This window comes from Ambystoma mexicanum, chromosome 8 (assembly GCF_040938575.1).
Source record: "Ambystoma mexicanum isolate Mex_15411 chromosome 8, UKY_AmexF1_1, whole genome shotgun sequence".
Lineage (NCBI taxonomy): Eukaryota > Metazoa > Chordata > Amphibia > Caudata > Ambystomatidae > Ambystoma > Ambystoma mexicanum.
The window spans coordinates 443,630,592-443,644,698 of record NC_090929.1 but is presented as its reverse complement, the minus strand read 5'-3'; the positions used below and the strand labels follow the sequence as shown (position 1 = coordinate 443,644,698).

At 43.5% G+C, this 14,107-nt stretch overlaps 1 protein-coding gene across 2 annotated transcripts in view; it reads right to left on the bottom strand.

The window, feature by feature from the left end:
• PIK3CD (phosphatidylinositol-4,5-bisphosphate 3-kinase catalytic subunit delta) overlaps nucleotides 1–14,107 on the bottom strand; it is a 764,407-nt gene that overhangs the window by 568,836 nt on the left and 181,464 nt on the right. For both annotated transcript variants that reach the window (XM_069610020.1, XM_069610019.1), the window contains 2 exons: nucleotides 9,544–9,770; nucleotides 1,444–1,623 (listed from right to left, as the gene is read on the bottom strand). In XM_069610020.1, coding sequence (XP_069466121.1) covers nucleotides 1,444–1,623; nucleotides 9,544–9,770 — 407 coding nt within the window. The remainder of the gene's footprint in view (nucleotides 1–1,443; nucleotides 1,624–9,543; nucleotides 9,771–14,107) is intronic.

The following is a 14,107-nucleotide window of genomic DNA, read 5'->3' as shown; positions in this document are numbered from 1 at the left end:
AGATTCTTATTGGTGCCTGGGGCTGCTCTGCCACTTCAACAAAGTGTCCACGTTCCTAGACATTTGCCTTGTTTCACATGCGTTTTGTTGGTAGAAAAAGTCGTTTAAGTGCTGCCTGTTTTTCTATTGTACATTCCATGTTCTGCATAAATATGCAAACTTTCCTGTATCCTAGATTTACTTTGATCTTTGCCAATTACAGCGCTCTACACATGCTTTAACATATTGTTCTTTTTTCACTGCGAAACCTGCACAGATGCGAAACTACACAAACAAGTCGAGAAACTACATTTATTTGCACAAAGAATCAATTACAGTGAGCAAGTCAGAAACCAATACTGGGTTGATGTCAGAAGAGTAGATCCTGTTCCAAAACTCTGGTCAATAACAGTTGTCCAGACAACTAAGCCCCAGAGTGGGCCCTGAATTTAATAAAATAATAAAAAAAGCCTTGGAGCATGAACAGTGACTGAAACGCTAATTTTGTTGTAGCCAAACGTCTTGAACTAAACTCCACTATGCAGAGATGGCCGTAATATAAACCAGCAAGACAATCTCTTTCGAGGGTTGTCTTTTAGGTGTAGCAACAATTTAAAATATTTGGACAAGAAAATCCACAAGAACATCCTTCACACTCATGGAAGTGGGTAGCCAGACTTGGGCATCTCAATGACCCGATAGGTGAATGCAGGTCTAATGAGCATTATGGGAGAGGGTCCAGACCACTTGCCAAGCGTGAGCCTTTAGGCCTCTGCCTCCAGGAGGACTTTCAGCAGGTTGTTGCTTACAACATCCCGGTCTTCGAGGGCCACTTTTGATCAATTTTTTCTGTCTGAAATCACGTTTGCTTTTTTTGTCCGCTACTGCAAGCCTGCTTTTTTAGAGTTTTCAGTTTTGTATCGATCAAGGTGTTCTGTTTTGTTAAGACTGTTACATTGGTTTTACTCTGTTGATTGAGACTAGTTTACCTAAATGGGTTGTCAGATTGAGAGATTTACAATTTTCTCCTCAGTTTTAACTTTTCTTGAACCTTTTCAGTTTATATTTATAAGAGTAGTCAGCTGGGTTATGTCCAACACATTTTATTCTAGTAAACCTTGTCTTTACCATGCACTTCCATTTGGTGTATTAAGAACCAGCATCTATGCCTGCCACCTGTCTGGTCTGTTTCTCAGTCTGCAGATCTACTCCTTATTCCTGGCTTTGCCTCGACTCCTGCTGCTATCCTGCCAGGTTTTATAAGTAAATTGTTTCAATACATGCTAAGTTACTTCTAGACCATTCCAATAATTTGCTCAGCCCTTTAACCACAACCGCCAATAAGTCCCACAGCATATGCAACATGGAGGTTGGTCCTAGATTTGGCATATGCATTCATGACACAAACAGTACTTCACAGATGGGAATTGGGGTGCATTCAACAAAAAGGTGGTAGAATCTTACCTTAAACTGGCAAAGGGGGTAGTTTCCATAAATATATTCACACATGCCGTTGACCCTCAGGGTGTAGTCCTCTGCTTTCTGAAGGCTGCGATTGCGGAATACAGTGGCTTTTTTCTTAAGGGCCAAGCGCATGAGGTTGAGTGGGTACTCTTTAGGCATAATCTGGAACGCAAAGCTTTCCTGTGCCCGGAAAAAGGAGAGAGGTACACCCAACAGAGATTAAGGGCCATCAAAATAAAAGAAATATGCTCAGACAGGTCACACAATCTCAAAACAAGGCACAGCACTAACTTCTAAAAACAAAGAAGTCACACCTAACATAGAGGTCATATTGAGCAAAGGGCAAAGAGACCCATAACAAAATAGGTTACACCCAGGATATACTAAAATAACTTCAAAAACAGACACACTGGCCCAAAACATGAGATCTGCTCCTGCAACAGATCTCAGAGTAGCATGAGCAGCACTCTATAATGTCTGTGTGAACAAGACACATAATGGGTACTTAGCTGTGCACCAAGGCACTCTGAATTTCCATCTGTGCATTTCCTCATCAGTGCTGGCCTAGTTTGGCCATCCCTGAATGGGACAGACTCTTGCACAGAACTATAAAGCTTCCCATCAGCTCCGACCGCTTGCAAGACATAGTGAGGCACTAGTGTTAATGCGTGGATTCCCTGTGAATAGGGACAGTGATATGTAAATCAGACAAAAGACAAATAATTGAAGTAGGTACAAATACAAGCTACAAGCATGTTTAAACTCAATGGCTCATGGGTGCACCTAGAGCCAACATCACAGGGATCCAATGCATCTTTGAAAGGATCACCTTGGGACTTCTGCATCAGGTGGCCCTAGGAGCCTGGATAAATGCAATCTAGAGCCGTTGCTCTTTTTTTTTCCATACTCATGATTTACTAACTGAAACACAAAGGAAATAAGAAAACAACATATGAATTTTCACACAGCAAAAACGTTAGACAAGTCTAGGTCGCCAACTGCCATATTAGCCTAGTATTGAGGACAGCAGGCAGATGGCAGATTTGAGACCGTGCTGGTACAAGCCCCAAGAACCAGCTGTGTACTGTGAGTTCATATTTGGCGCACAAATCTCTGACCCAGTTTGAGTAAAGAAAGCAGACCGGGATTCACCAGCCCTATTAAGTGCCTAAAATGTTTCCACTCAACTGTGTCCTTTTTGTACTTGGCAGAACTCTTGGTCACCTGCACTTGGGTGCCCAGAGGCTTGTGTGGTCAGAATATAAACAAAGCTCTAATGAAAGTAGCCTGAATGTTATAAGGGCAATTTGCATTTAATCAATTGGAGGATCCTATGGGCGACAAGGTTGCATCAAAATGCTTGGAGCCATTTACCTTAAGAGCACCAGGATGCTACTGTGTAACAAAGTGTAATCCCTTAACTAATGTGGAAGGGTAATATTAGAATGTGAACGGGACCTGGACCTGCCCTGCCCTAATTTACCTCCCAAACTGCACATTGGGTACTACAGAAACACTAAACAGCATCTTAAGATTGTTGCCAACAGCATGAAGGCACAGAGTAGTAACAGACTTCGCACAATGAACTTGGCATATAAGGTTAACAGTGGCACAAAACCAAGAGTCGTTCAAATGGTGCACCCACTAGGATAAAATGTGAATTTAGACGGAATTGTGTCACATTTATCAAGTGAAGATCTACCACTTTATTTAAGCCCTAGCTTGCAATGCTGCCTATGTGGGGGAAGCGAGAAATCAAGAGTTTGTTGACAGAACCTCACCCATCATCACAAAGCAGTTAATTCATTCGGGATTCGCCTTTGCAATGAAGGAGGAGTGCTAATTCCCCACTGCAGAGACTGCTGAGAGGTGGATGGGAGAATTCACCCTTTTGTGTCAAAGGTTTGCGATCCTATAGACCGTCAACTAGAGTGGGGGGTTTCTTCACTGAAACATCTGCGGCCATTATGGCAAGATTAGAGGTTGAACACTAGTTCAAGGGGAAAACATTACTGGCTAAAGAGTTTGGCTCGATGTCTCACAAATGGCTTAGCTGGACAAACGATTTTATAACACTATGGAAGGAAGAGTCTCTCAGAAGACCTCTGTAAACTCACAGTCTCTATGCCAAGAAGAGTGATCTTATGTGCCATGCCCAGGCTGGTTTGAAGATTCCATTACAGGAATTGAAGAAGCCTGCCTTCTGATGTCCTCTCCAGGGATTGTAAGACCATCATCAGCCATCCTGAGTGGAGAGCTGCATCAGCCTTGCTATTGGAGTTCAAGAGCGTTTGAGCATTCTGAAGCAGAACCTTCTATGGTTAGTCCATTTTGTCTTGAGGGCTAAGGGGGAAAGAAAAGCCCACTAAGGCTACACAATGGGCATTGACACCACGACATTGGGATCTGGAAAGTGTTGCACCAGAACTCCAGAATAGCAACATTTGGGTACTCCAAAACCCGCAAAAGCTTAACTTACAGGAAATGACTTATACAAAGACTACACTGTACACCCCAAGCTTCCCAACAATAAACGAAGATTCTTTGAGTATTTGATCCAAAGAGCGCACAAACACTCCTCGTTGTGGCCACCTACAATGCTCACTGAACGGTAGGGAGCGATTAAAACTGGTCAATGAATAGTTACGTTCCGGGAGTTTCTCCTCCAGAATACAGGCTCGGAAAGACTGGCACCTGGAGTCAGTGGTCGCACACCTGCTTCTGCCTCCACAAAAGAGGCCTTATCCTGCTTAGAAAAGTTTCACTTCTTCCAGCAGTCTTCATCAAGATGTTCTATCTGGCCAATTCAAGGCAGTATGCGCGGTTGCCTCAATAAGTACTTTATAAGCATAGCCATCATCCACAAAAACTCTCTCAATGCCCGGCTATCCTCAGTGCAGCAGATCCCTCTTGGCAGAAGTGTTGACAGTCAAACTCACTACTACCGCTAACCACACCATTACGTTACACTTAGTATACAGGCCCCCAGGGCCCCTATCTACCTTCTCAGAAGACTTATCTAACATTCTGACAGACACCAAAACCAACTCTCAAATCATTGCTCTAGGTGGTTTCAATCTAGGCTTCTCTGATTCCAATGACACTGCTGCCCTGGTGATTGACAATATGCTCACTAATCTAGGCTTCACTCAGCGTATTAATAAACCTAAACACTCTAAGGGTAGAATCCTTGATTGGATAGTATACAGGCCCCCAGGGCCCCTATCTACCTTCTCAGAAGACTTATCTAACATTCTGACAGACACCAAAACCAACTCTCAAATCATTGCTCTAGGTGGTTTCAATCTAGGCTTCTCTGATTCCAATGACACTGCTGCCCTGGTGATTGACAATATGCTCACTAATCTAGGCTTCACTCAGCGTATTAATAAACCTAAACACTCTAAGGGTAGAATCCTTGATTGGATAGTAGACCTTAACTGTGACATTATTGTTGATTCTAACCAACCTTGTACGTGGACAGACCACCATATTATCACCTTTAACATCCCTGCCAAACTTACCAGCTCTACTCCAGACATCGCTTCGGCTATTCCCACAAGAAAGAAGCGTGACATAACCTGCGAAAAACTCCTCCCTCTCCTCCTACCAATTCTCAATGAACAGGCTCACTCATGCAATGACCCAACGGTCTTAATTGACACCTTTAACCAGACCATGCTAAAAGCCCTCAATCACATCGCCCCTTCTAAACTGAGAAAACCCAAACCGCGAGCTCACCTTAACTTGTGGTTTACACCTCAGCTTAGAATCTACACAAAGCCAAACAGAATGCTGAAGCACACTGGAAAAGTAATCCGACTGACTAACAAAGCCAGCATTATCCTGGCAACCTTAAATTATAAAGGAAGCCATATTCCAGGCGAAAAAAGACACTTACAATAAACGGATTGAACAAGCCAAATCCAATATTAAAGAGTTGTTCAGAATCCTCAAAGAATTGGAAACCCCTGTCACTGCACCTGACACTTGCACCAAATATAGCACCTGGTGCTCTAATATTCAAAATGCGCTCCTTGGCAAGATAGCCTTCCGCCAAGCCAAAATTAACGACAAACAAACTAGCTTACTACTCAATTCGCCACCCAACATTCAACCAGGTATAAATGTCCCTAGCCTTGACTCGCTGACTCCCTTCAGCTTTTCTCTCTTGACTGTTTCTGAAGTAGAAACTATCATCAACAGCCTTAAGCCTTCCAATTGCAGAGGGCACCTTTGCCCTGCGCCCATCGTCAAGGAGGCCGTCCATGAGCTAGCCCCATTCATCACCACCTTAATTAACTCCTCCTTTAGCACCGGGATCGTACCGGATAACTTGAAAGACGCTTGGGTTATCCCGCTCCTAAAAAACCTACTCTAGATGCTAACATACCGACTAACTACAGGCCCATCACCACGGTGCCTTTTCTTCTAAAAATCCTCGATCGAGCAGCCTACTTACAGATTCAAGAATATCTTGAAACGAACAAACTCTTGGGACTGAGACAATCTGGGTTTCGACTGTGGCACAGTACTGAAACTGCCTTGATCGACCGCAAAAACCAGATTGAAGACTTAAGAGATAAGGGTAAACTTGCACTACTACTCCTACTTGACCTCTCTGCAGCATTTGATCTTGTAAATCACCAAATACTATGTCGACACCTCAAACTAGCCGCTAATTTCTCTGACAAAGCCACAGTCTGGATTAGTTCATTCTTGGATAATAGTATGCGAGTATTCTCACCTTTGGCTGCATCCATACCTTCTCCTGTCACTTGTGGGGTACCACAAGGATCGTGCGTTTCCCCTACCCTTTACAATGTGTTTACAAAGCCTCTATTTCATATTTTGGACTATCTGGGTGTCACATACACTAACTATGCTGATGACACCCAGATACTCTTCCCGAACTCAGGTGACCACATTATTGACTCCATTGCTATCAATACCATCTACCAAGTCATCCAAGCCTGGATGGCACAGCACAGTCTCTGTCTTAATGATGAAAAGAGATCCTCATCCTCAGCTCTCACCAAAGGCTTGCCAAACTAGACCCAATGTTTAAATCATTCACCATTGACGGTAACACCATTAAAGTCTCCAAGGATACTAAAACATTAAGGATCTACATCGACTCCACCCTTTCTCTGGCCAGACAAACTAATGCAGTAGCCTCCTCAGCAGCTTACACCTGCAAGCTGATCTCAGCCAGTCACCCATTCTGATCACCAGCTAATTGCATCACACTCACCAGGACTCTTGTATGGTCTAAAATTGATTACTGCAATGCCCTCTACCTGGGCTCCAACATCTGTAACTTAATCAAGCTTCAAATAACCCAAAATAATGCCATGAAAGCTGCACTCAACATCCCCAGAAACCAACATATCTCTGACACCAGATGCACCATACGTTGGCTTTCAGTCTCACGACGTATATCTCTGAAAACACTTGCCATCATTCACAAATGCCTTTCCCACCAAGCTCCCAGTTACCTGGCCAATAGATTCTCCCTCATCAATTCCAACAGACCCAGCAGAATTGCTCAGACCAATTGCCTGTCCATACCACGCTTTAACCTCCAGAGATCTGGCGGGACTAGCTTCCCAGTTATGGCCTCTAAACTATGGAACTCGCTCCCTAACTCGCTAAGAGCTAAACCCTCCTTCGAAAGATTGAGTCCATCATAACTGTGCCTGGTATTTGCGAAAGTGCAGTATATCTCAGTCCGAGTAATTGTTCTGGCCACTGTCCGCTATGAAATGGGCGCACAGCCAAGGACCGGGAATATATGGTACACCGCTTTACTTTTCGAGCTTGTGGACCTGGCCCTAATCATAGCTCGATTCCTGCACTGTCAAGGCTTATCAGGGGAGGCACCAGTAATGCGATTGCGTACGTTTGGTTTCAGGCTGCCAGAGGAGCCAATAACGTATGCGTCTGTGCTTTCCTGCTCTGGGGATGAAAGACATTCATTCAGAGCCATCATATTCACGTAGGGAAGAAGCACTAAGGAATATGTGACCTGCAGGAATGAGCCAGAGTGATTGGAACGCCTCTTGTGCGGCTTCACAGCAAATCAACAGGGACTTCTTTCTGCCCCCAAAGACCCACGTAACTGAGGAGCAGCAAGCGAGGGGCATCCAGAAACCTGGCTCTGCCCTGGTATCGGTCCAATAAATCCCTGGATCCACCTTAGAGCAGACATTCAAAATGATTGACTGGCATTGCCGAAGAAGCGAGGGATTTCTTAGCACTCAAACAGGTTTTTGTAGAGAAAATTGAACATTGGGACTGGAACTACAAACACCTAACATTAAAGAACTATAAGGAAATCAACATTAATGGTGTGCATCAGTTTAAAACCATTCAACCTTACTTAAGTGCCCTTCTCCCACAGTACAGAGATTTTGCTGCTTATGAGAATCAACCAATTACTGCTGTTATCAGTCCTTGGTCGCCAGCTCAAATTGTGGCTCCAACAGATTCTGTAGAGTTTGAAAAATAGAGCATATGACAGAAAGAGCCAAACACGTCATGACCGAATGCAAGACCATGGGGCCAAAATATATGTGCATCTTAGGCAAGTTCGAACATGATTATGACCGAATAAAAGTATGGATTTGTTGGGTCATCGTTTACATTTTAAAAATAATTATTTGCAGCAAATGGTTACATTTTTAGAAGAAACGTGAAAATTGATTTTAGGTTGTAATGTTTTTTGTATCTGCTGATGTAGCTGAAGTTTTATAGTATTACGTTATTTTATGAGGAAGAATGTGCACTATTTTTTAACTTGAAATTGTTACACACATGTGAAAAGTCTATATGTACTAAACCACAATAAACATAAATAAAAAATAAATAAAGAATGAGAGGTTGGAACGGCCTCTTAATCTGTTCCACAGAAAATAATCAGGAACTTCTTTCTGCCCCAAAATATCCACGTGACTGGAGCGGCAAGTGAGGGACATCCAGAAACTTGGCTCTGTTCTAAACGTTTGGGCCTAGTGATGGTGTCTACCACAAGACATTCCACTTGGTTATGTTCAGACATGCAGAGTCCCATTGTATTGGTCCAGTAAATCCCTGGATCCACCTTGGAGCAGAAAGTGTATTTCTCTTATGGGAGCAACTCTTCACCAAGAGCATAAGGCAAACCCTTATTTGTTGCCCCAGAAAAAGAAATGACCTGAAAAGGCTTTGTTTGCAAGCACTGGTTAAGATCCAACAGTTCAGTTGGCTGCTTTTGGGACTGTCAGCCCACAAGTAACTCGTCCCTTAATGCACCAAAATGAGTGCCAAACCGTAGGTAAGAAAATGGAAAATCGCCTCATAGATCACGTTGTTTTTTGTGTGCTTCAGCATTCACAGCCAATCAGCAACCACCAAGCCCAATTGAAAAGTGTTGTGTTCACGGAAGAAACAACCATTGTTTCCAAATGTACACTTTGGATAATTTGAGAATAGAGGCTACAAATTTCTGTGCGGACCATCAACTCTACCACTTTCTAACGGAATCAGGAGTACAGACTTTGTCCTGAAAGCGTAGAATCACACCGAGCTTTACATGAGCATTAAAATCAGATTTCCCGATTTGCAGTCCAGGGATCCCTCCAGACGTTCTCTGCTTCTTTCCGGGCCCCATTTAGACACTAACGGCATGGACACTAACGGCAGCATTGTTTCTACAGCATTTGTAAGAGAAGCCTTACACAGTCTTCTTTCCACAGTACCCTGGAAGAAGTGTAATTTTAGTGACTTTCAGGGACTTTAAATACGTTCACTTACTCATTTGCTGGAATTAGTGTAGTGGACAAATACCCATTAGATTTCGTATCATTGGAAAAGAGCAGATATACTCTTGGAAACAAAAAGATGGTACCCTCCACACCCCAAAACAAAGACATTATCAAAATCCCCAAACACAGCCAGTTCCTCCTGATTTCACTCCTTAGTAAGAAGGATGGAATCCTTTCTAAGACCGACAGGCCTAATGCAAGAGGCCCTTTCCCTTCCACGTTGATAAGCAAATGGCTGGAATGTGGTGCTTTCAAATTCACACATTAACACACGACCAACCCAGGAATCTCGTACCTCGCTGGACTCGAACTTGATGTTGATAATGCTCTTGGAGGAGATGCGGACAGCACCCATGCCAGTGATGTTCGCAGATGGCTCCAGCTGGCGGGGGAAGCTGTACTCCAGCCAGGCCTGCCAGCTGAGGTTTTGCCTTTGGGTCGCCATCTCGTTGCATAACTGGCGCATTGTCCCACGGAACTCATTTACCTCAGGGTCACACAAGGAGTCAAACTCGTGCAGGCCTGAAACAGGAATACGAGGATAGTGGAATTAATGGAGAACATCGAACACATGTGGACGAGAGGAGAAGGGGTTAATGGTGAACCAAGTGCAGGAGAAAGAGCATGGAACACGCAAAGGATACAGTAGAGGGTTTAGAGGAGATGCAGTAGTAGTGGACGTAAGCACGACCTTGAGAAGAGGGTCCACGCCACAGCATAAGAGGGAGTGGGGAGGAGAGAGAGGAGAGGGGGGCATTAAAGTAAGCTGTTAATGGCAGAGGAGAAAGGTGAGGAGTTAAAGGGAGAGTAGTACAGGGGAGAAATGGGAGGGGCAGTTAAGGGAGAGACCGGAGCACAACAGGGGAGGAAGATAAAGGAGAAGAGTTAAGGGCACAATACTTTGGAATACAAAAGTGCCCCCATTATTTGTGTACTTTTCATAGCTCCTACATGAATGATCCCCACGTCTTTCACCAACCTTTTCCCATTGTGGACCGTTTCGGTGAGATGCCACCCAATCCAGACTGTTCATCAATCCTGGTGCATGACCAACAACATCATATGCACATGCAAGAATTTAGATTTGGAAAGAACAGTGCATAGAACCGTGGGGCAGCGGGATTGGCGGGGGGAAATGCTACAGCTTGGGCTTGAAAAATGGCCGCAAAAATCGAATAAAATTTAGAGGTTGAGACATTTTGCGGGAAAGCACCATAAGAAAATAAAAACGTGCGTCTGCTACCATGGGTGGCTACTATGGCGGCCCGCCACATTGTCCCCAGGGTGGCCTGCACCAAGAGCCTGGGTCACCAGGCGGACAGCTGCTCTGCTCTGAAATCATGCAGAAGACGGACCGCAGGGGGCACCCTGAGTGTTCCGGAGCACCGAACAGGACATCGTGGCTAGCAGCACCCAGCAGCCTCGGCTCTGGGGGCACCCAGGCCAGTGCTGCAACCATAGCCTGATCACACGGCACACCAGAGACAGTGGGACGGTGTTGCCCAGCAGGGGCACCGTCGGGATGCCAGGCCGTGCCAGTGGGCCTTCGGCATGCAGCGTGGCACCAGCACGATGCAGACAATGAATACGCCGGAGTCAGTTTGTGGTCGATTGACAAGCTGGAAACAGCTAGTCCCTTTTATTAATTTGGTCACATTGTTACCACCATGTGACCATTACAAAAATCCTGGGAGCTACCATGCTCCCAGGAGGGGTGAGATGCAACAGCTACCTCAAAGGGATGACGGTGCTTCTTCACTGTGGGCCACCCCCTTCACTGGTTGTGACAGTACCGCTGAATCACACAGGACTGCCTATGGATTTCTACATTATCCCAGTTCAGGTTTACCCTACCGGTCCATTCCTAGTCAAAAAATTAGCTTATCCGACTTCAGACTTCACAGTGAGGACTGACTTTGTCTTACTAAGCAGACCCCTGGTGCTGCCCAGCCACTCCAAGGCACCCATATACCCAGGGCTTTAAGTGGGGTAAGAAATCTGGGATGAGGGGGCTCCTTTGGGGCATGGCTTGCGGGTTGGGCGTGGCCTTAAAAACTTACACAAACCATAATAAGGTACGTAAACATTTGATATATTTGTAAGTGTACCTTATTATAGTTTGTGTAGTATGCAAGCCATCTTTTATAAACATAGAAATATTTAACATATTTGTAATAGATTTCTAGGTTTATAAAAGATGGCTTGCATACTACACAAAGAGAAAATAAGGTAATCGTACCTTATTTAAAACTGGTACTCACAGTTGACCCTTGTCAGGGTTGCACGAATAGTTCAATTTGCTGATCAGTTATTTATCTATTCACTAAACAGATAGTCAAAAAACAGGTAATTCAAAGTTTCTCAAGAGAAATGTTTAATTCACATTTCGATTCTCATATCTTGATTTCACTTTTTTTTAGGTGAGGCATCCCATGAATACGTGGGACTATTAGTGAGTTAGTACATATGCCTATGCATTTCGGTCTATGACCATCTTCAGGGCTGTACTAATATGTAATCTCACAACTCTGTATAATTATGTCAAGTAGGATAACACACCACATTTACATTGAAAATGTATAGATGTAAATATGAAACACATACCCCAAGTAGATCCGGAATTTTTGATATTAAAAAGAAAAGAAAGACAGGAGCAAGAATTATAATAATGCCGTTCAAAATAGACAACCCATAATATTATGTCATTCACATTCACATCTTGTACCTTATGTGCTGTTAAAATTCTCCTGGAAAGTGTATATATTTCTCATATCGTCCAGTGCCGCTGTTAAATGTGAGAGAGAATGACTGTCAATGTGCTGTGGAGTACATGGGTGGAATAATCTCTGCTTTGTGTCTGGATCGCTTATCTGCGAGTCTAGTGGCAGCAGTCTGGACTCGGACGCATTTGCGTGTGAAAGTGAAATGCGCGCGGGCTCCGACGCTTCACTAAAAAGTCCATGGCAATGGGGGTGGGGTGACGGGGAGCCGCACGAATGCGGCCGCACGTACTCCTCTGGTCCCACCTCTACGTGTGGGTACACACAGAGGCGGGGCTGTCGCCATGAAAACATGTAGTGCTCGAGGTATCGAGTGCGTGCATTAAAGGAAAATGTCTACTTAAACTGCGCGATCACAATCGTGCTGTTGCCATAACATATATTTACGTCTCGATACTCGTGTTAATGTATGTTAGAATGCTATTGCGGCGTGTGCGTCGAGATGCAAGTAAAATTGTGTGGATGAGAAGAGAAACAGAGATTGAAAATAAGGGTAAAGGGGGGGGGTCCCAGTGTTCACCACATTTTATATTGTGTCTGGTCTAGACTTGCAGCAGTGTAATTGGAGGAAACAATGCTTGGTTCCTACTTCTACACCTGATCAGAAATGACCGGGGTTCTCTACAAAATTATCCTACCGAGTGACAGTGGTGATTAGGCATTATGTAAATATCTATTAGTGGAAGGAGACATGCATTGTTAAAATCAAAAAAAAAAAAAAAATAATTAAAAAAAAAAATCCAAACGGAATATCCATACAACAATATAAAGATAATTAACAAACTCTAACCATATTATCGTAAAGATTACATCCAAATTATCAGAAAATACAAGAATTGCAACAAAGTTCCCAATGTTCTGGTTGGAGATAACCCATTTGTGTCTTCCCTTTTCAGAGGAAGCACATATAATTTATCTCTTCATTGATGCCTTTTGGTGTCAAGGCACTCAATCTGTCAATCCAAAATGTCTCTCGTTGATCGAGTCTCTTTTGTAAGTCCTCATGTTTTTTCTCTTCTTTTAACCTTTTCCAAAATCACAAACTTAATTTGAGCCAAGTTGTGCTTTTTGTTTTGCCAGTGTTTGGCCACTGCCGAGTTTGCGTTCTTATTCCTAATGCAAGATCTGTGTTCGTTCCACCTTGCCTTTGCTGTAAATTGTGTTTGGCCAACGTAATACAACCCGCATGGGCATTTGATCCCATAGATGATCCCTGGTGTATCACACGTAGCAAAGTCTTTAAGTTTAATCTTCTCTCCAGAATAAGGATGGTTTATTGTGTCGCTTTTCATAATATAGCTGCAGTTGCTACAGTTCAGACATGGAAATGTGCCTATACGATTAGTTTGTTTCTTCTTTTGTGGTGGTCTAGTATGGATCAACCTGTCTTTGAGGTTGGCGCTCTGTTGATAAGCAAACGTGGGGGTTTCCTTAAATAGGTGTTCCACTCTTTTGTCACTTGTGACAGTATTCCAGTTTTTCTTTATGATGGCCTTAATACGATTGCTTTGGCGTGAATACTTTGATACAAAGACCAGTGGTGTTGTGGTCTCTTTCTCGCTTCTTTTAGGTGTCAGCAAATCTTCTCTGTTTTGCCTGGCTGTGCGTAATTCTGCAGATGCTACTTCCTCCTCTGAATAGCCTCTTGCCAATAATTTTTTGCCCATCTCTTTTACTGCTATTTCATAATCTCTCTGGTTACTGACTAATTTCTTGACTCTGAGAATTTGGCTATACGGAAGATTTTTGATCAGGCTTGGTTGATGGAAGCTTAGTCTTTGTAACAAGCTATTTTTGTCTGTGCTCTTACGATGAATTGTCGTCTGGTATGCTGTTTCTGAGGCCTTAATCTCCAAATCTGGGAAGTGTACGGATTCACGTGAGTATTCATAAGTAAACTGTATTCGTGGATCAATGTTGTTGATATAGCCAAAAAATTCAAGTCAATATATTGACTATTTTTTCCAACCCTTGATTCAGAAAACCAGTATGTACATTAAAGACTCCACACATTTTCTACAACATCTTAAAGCTATCCCATATGACAACAACATTCTCTTTACAGTAGATGTCAAAAGT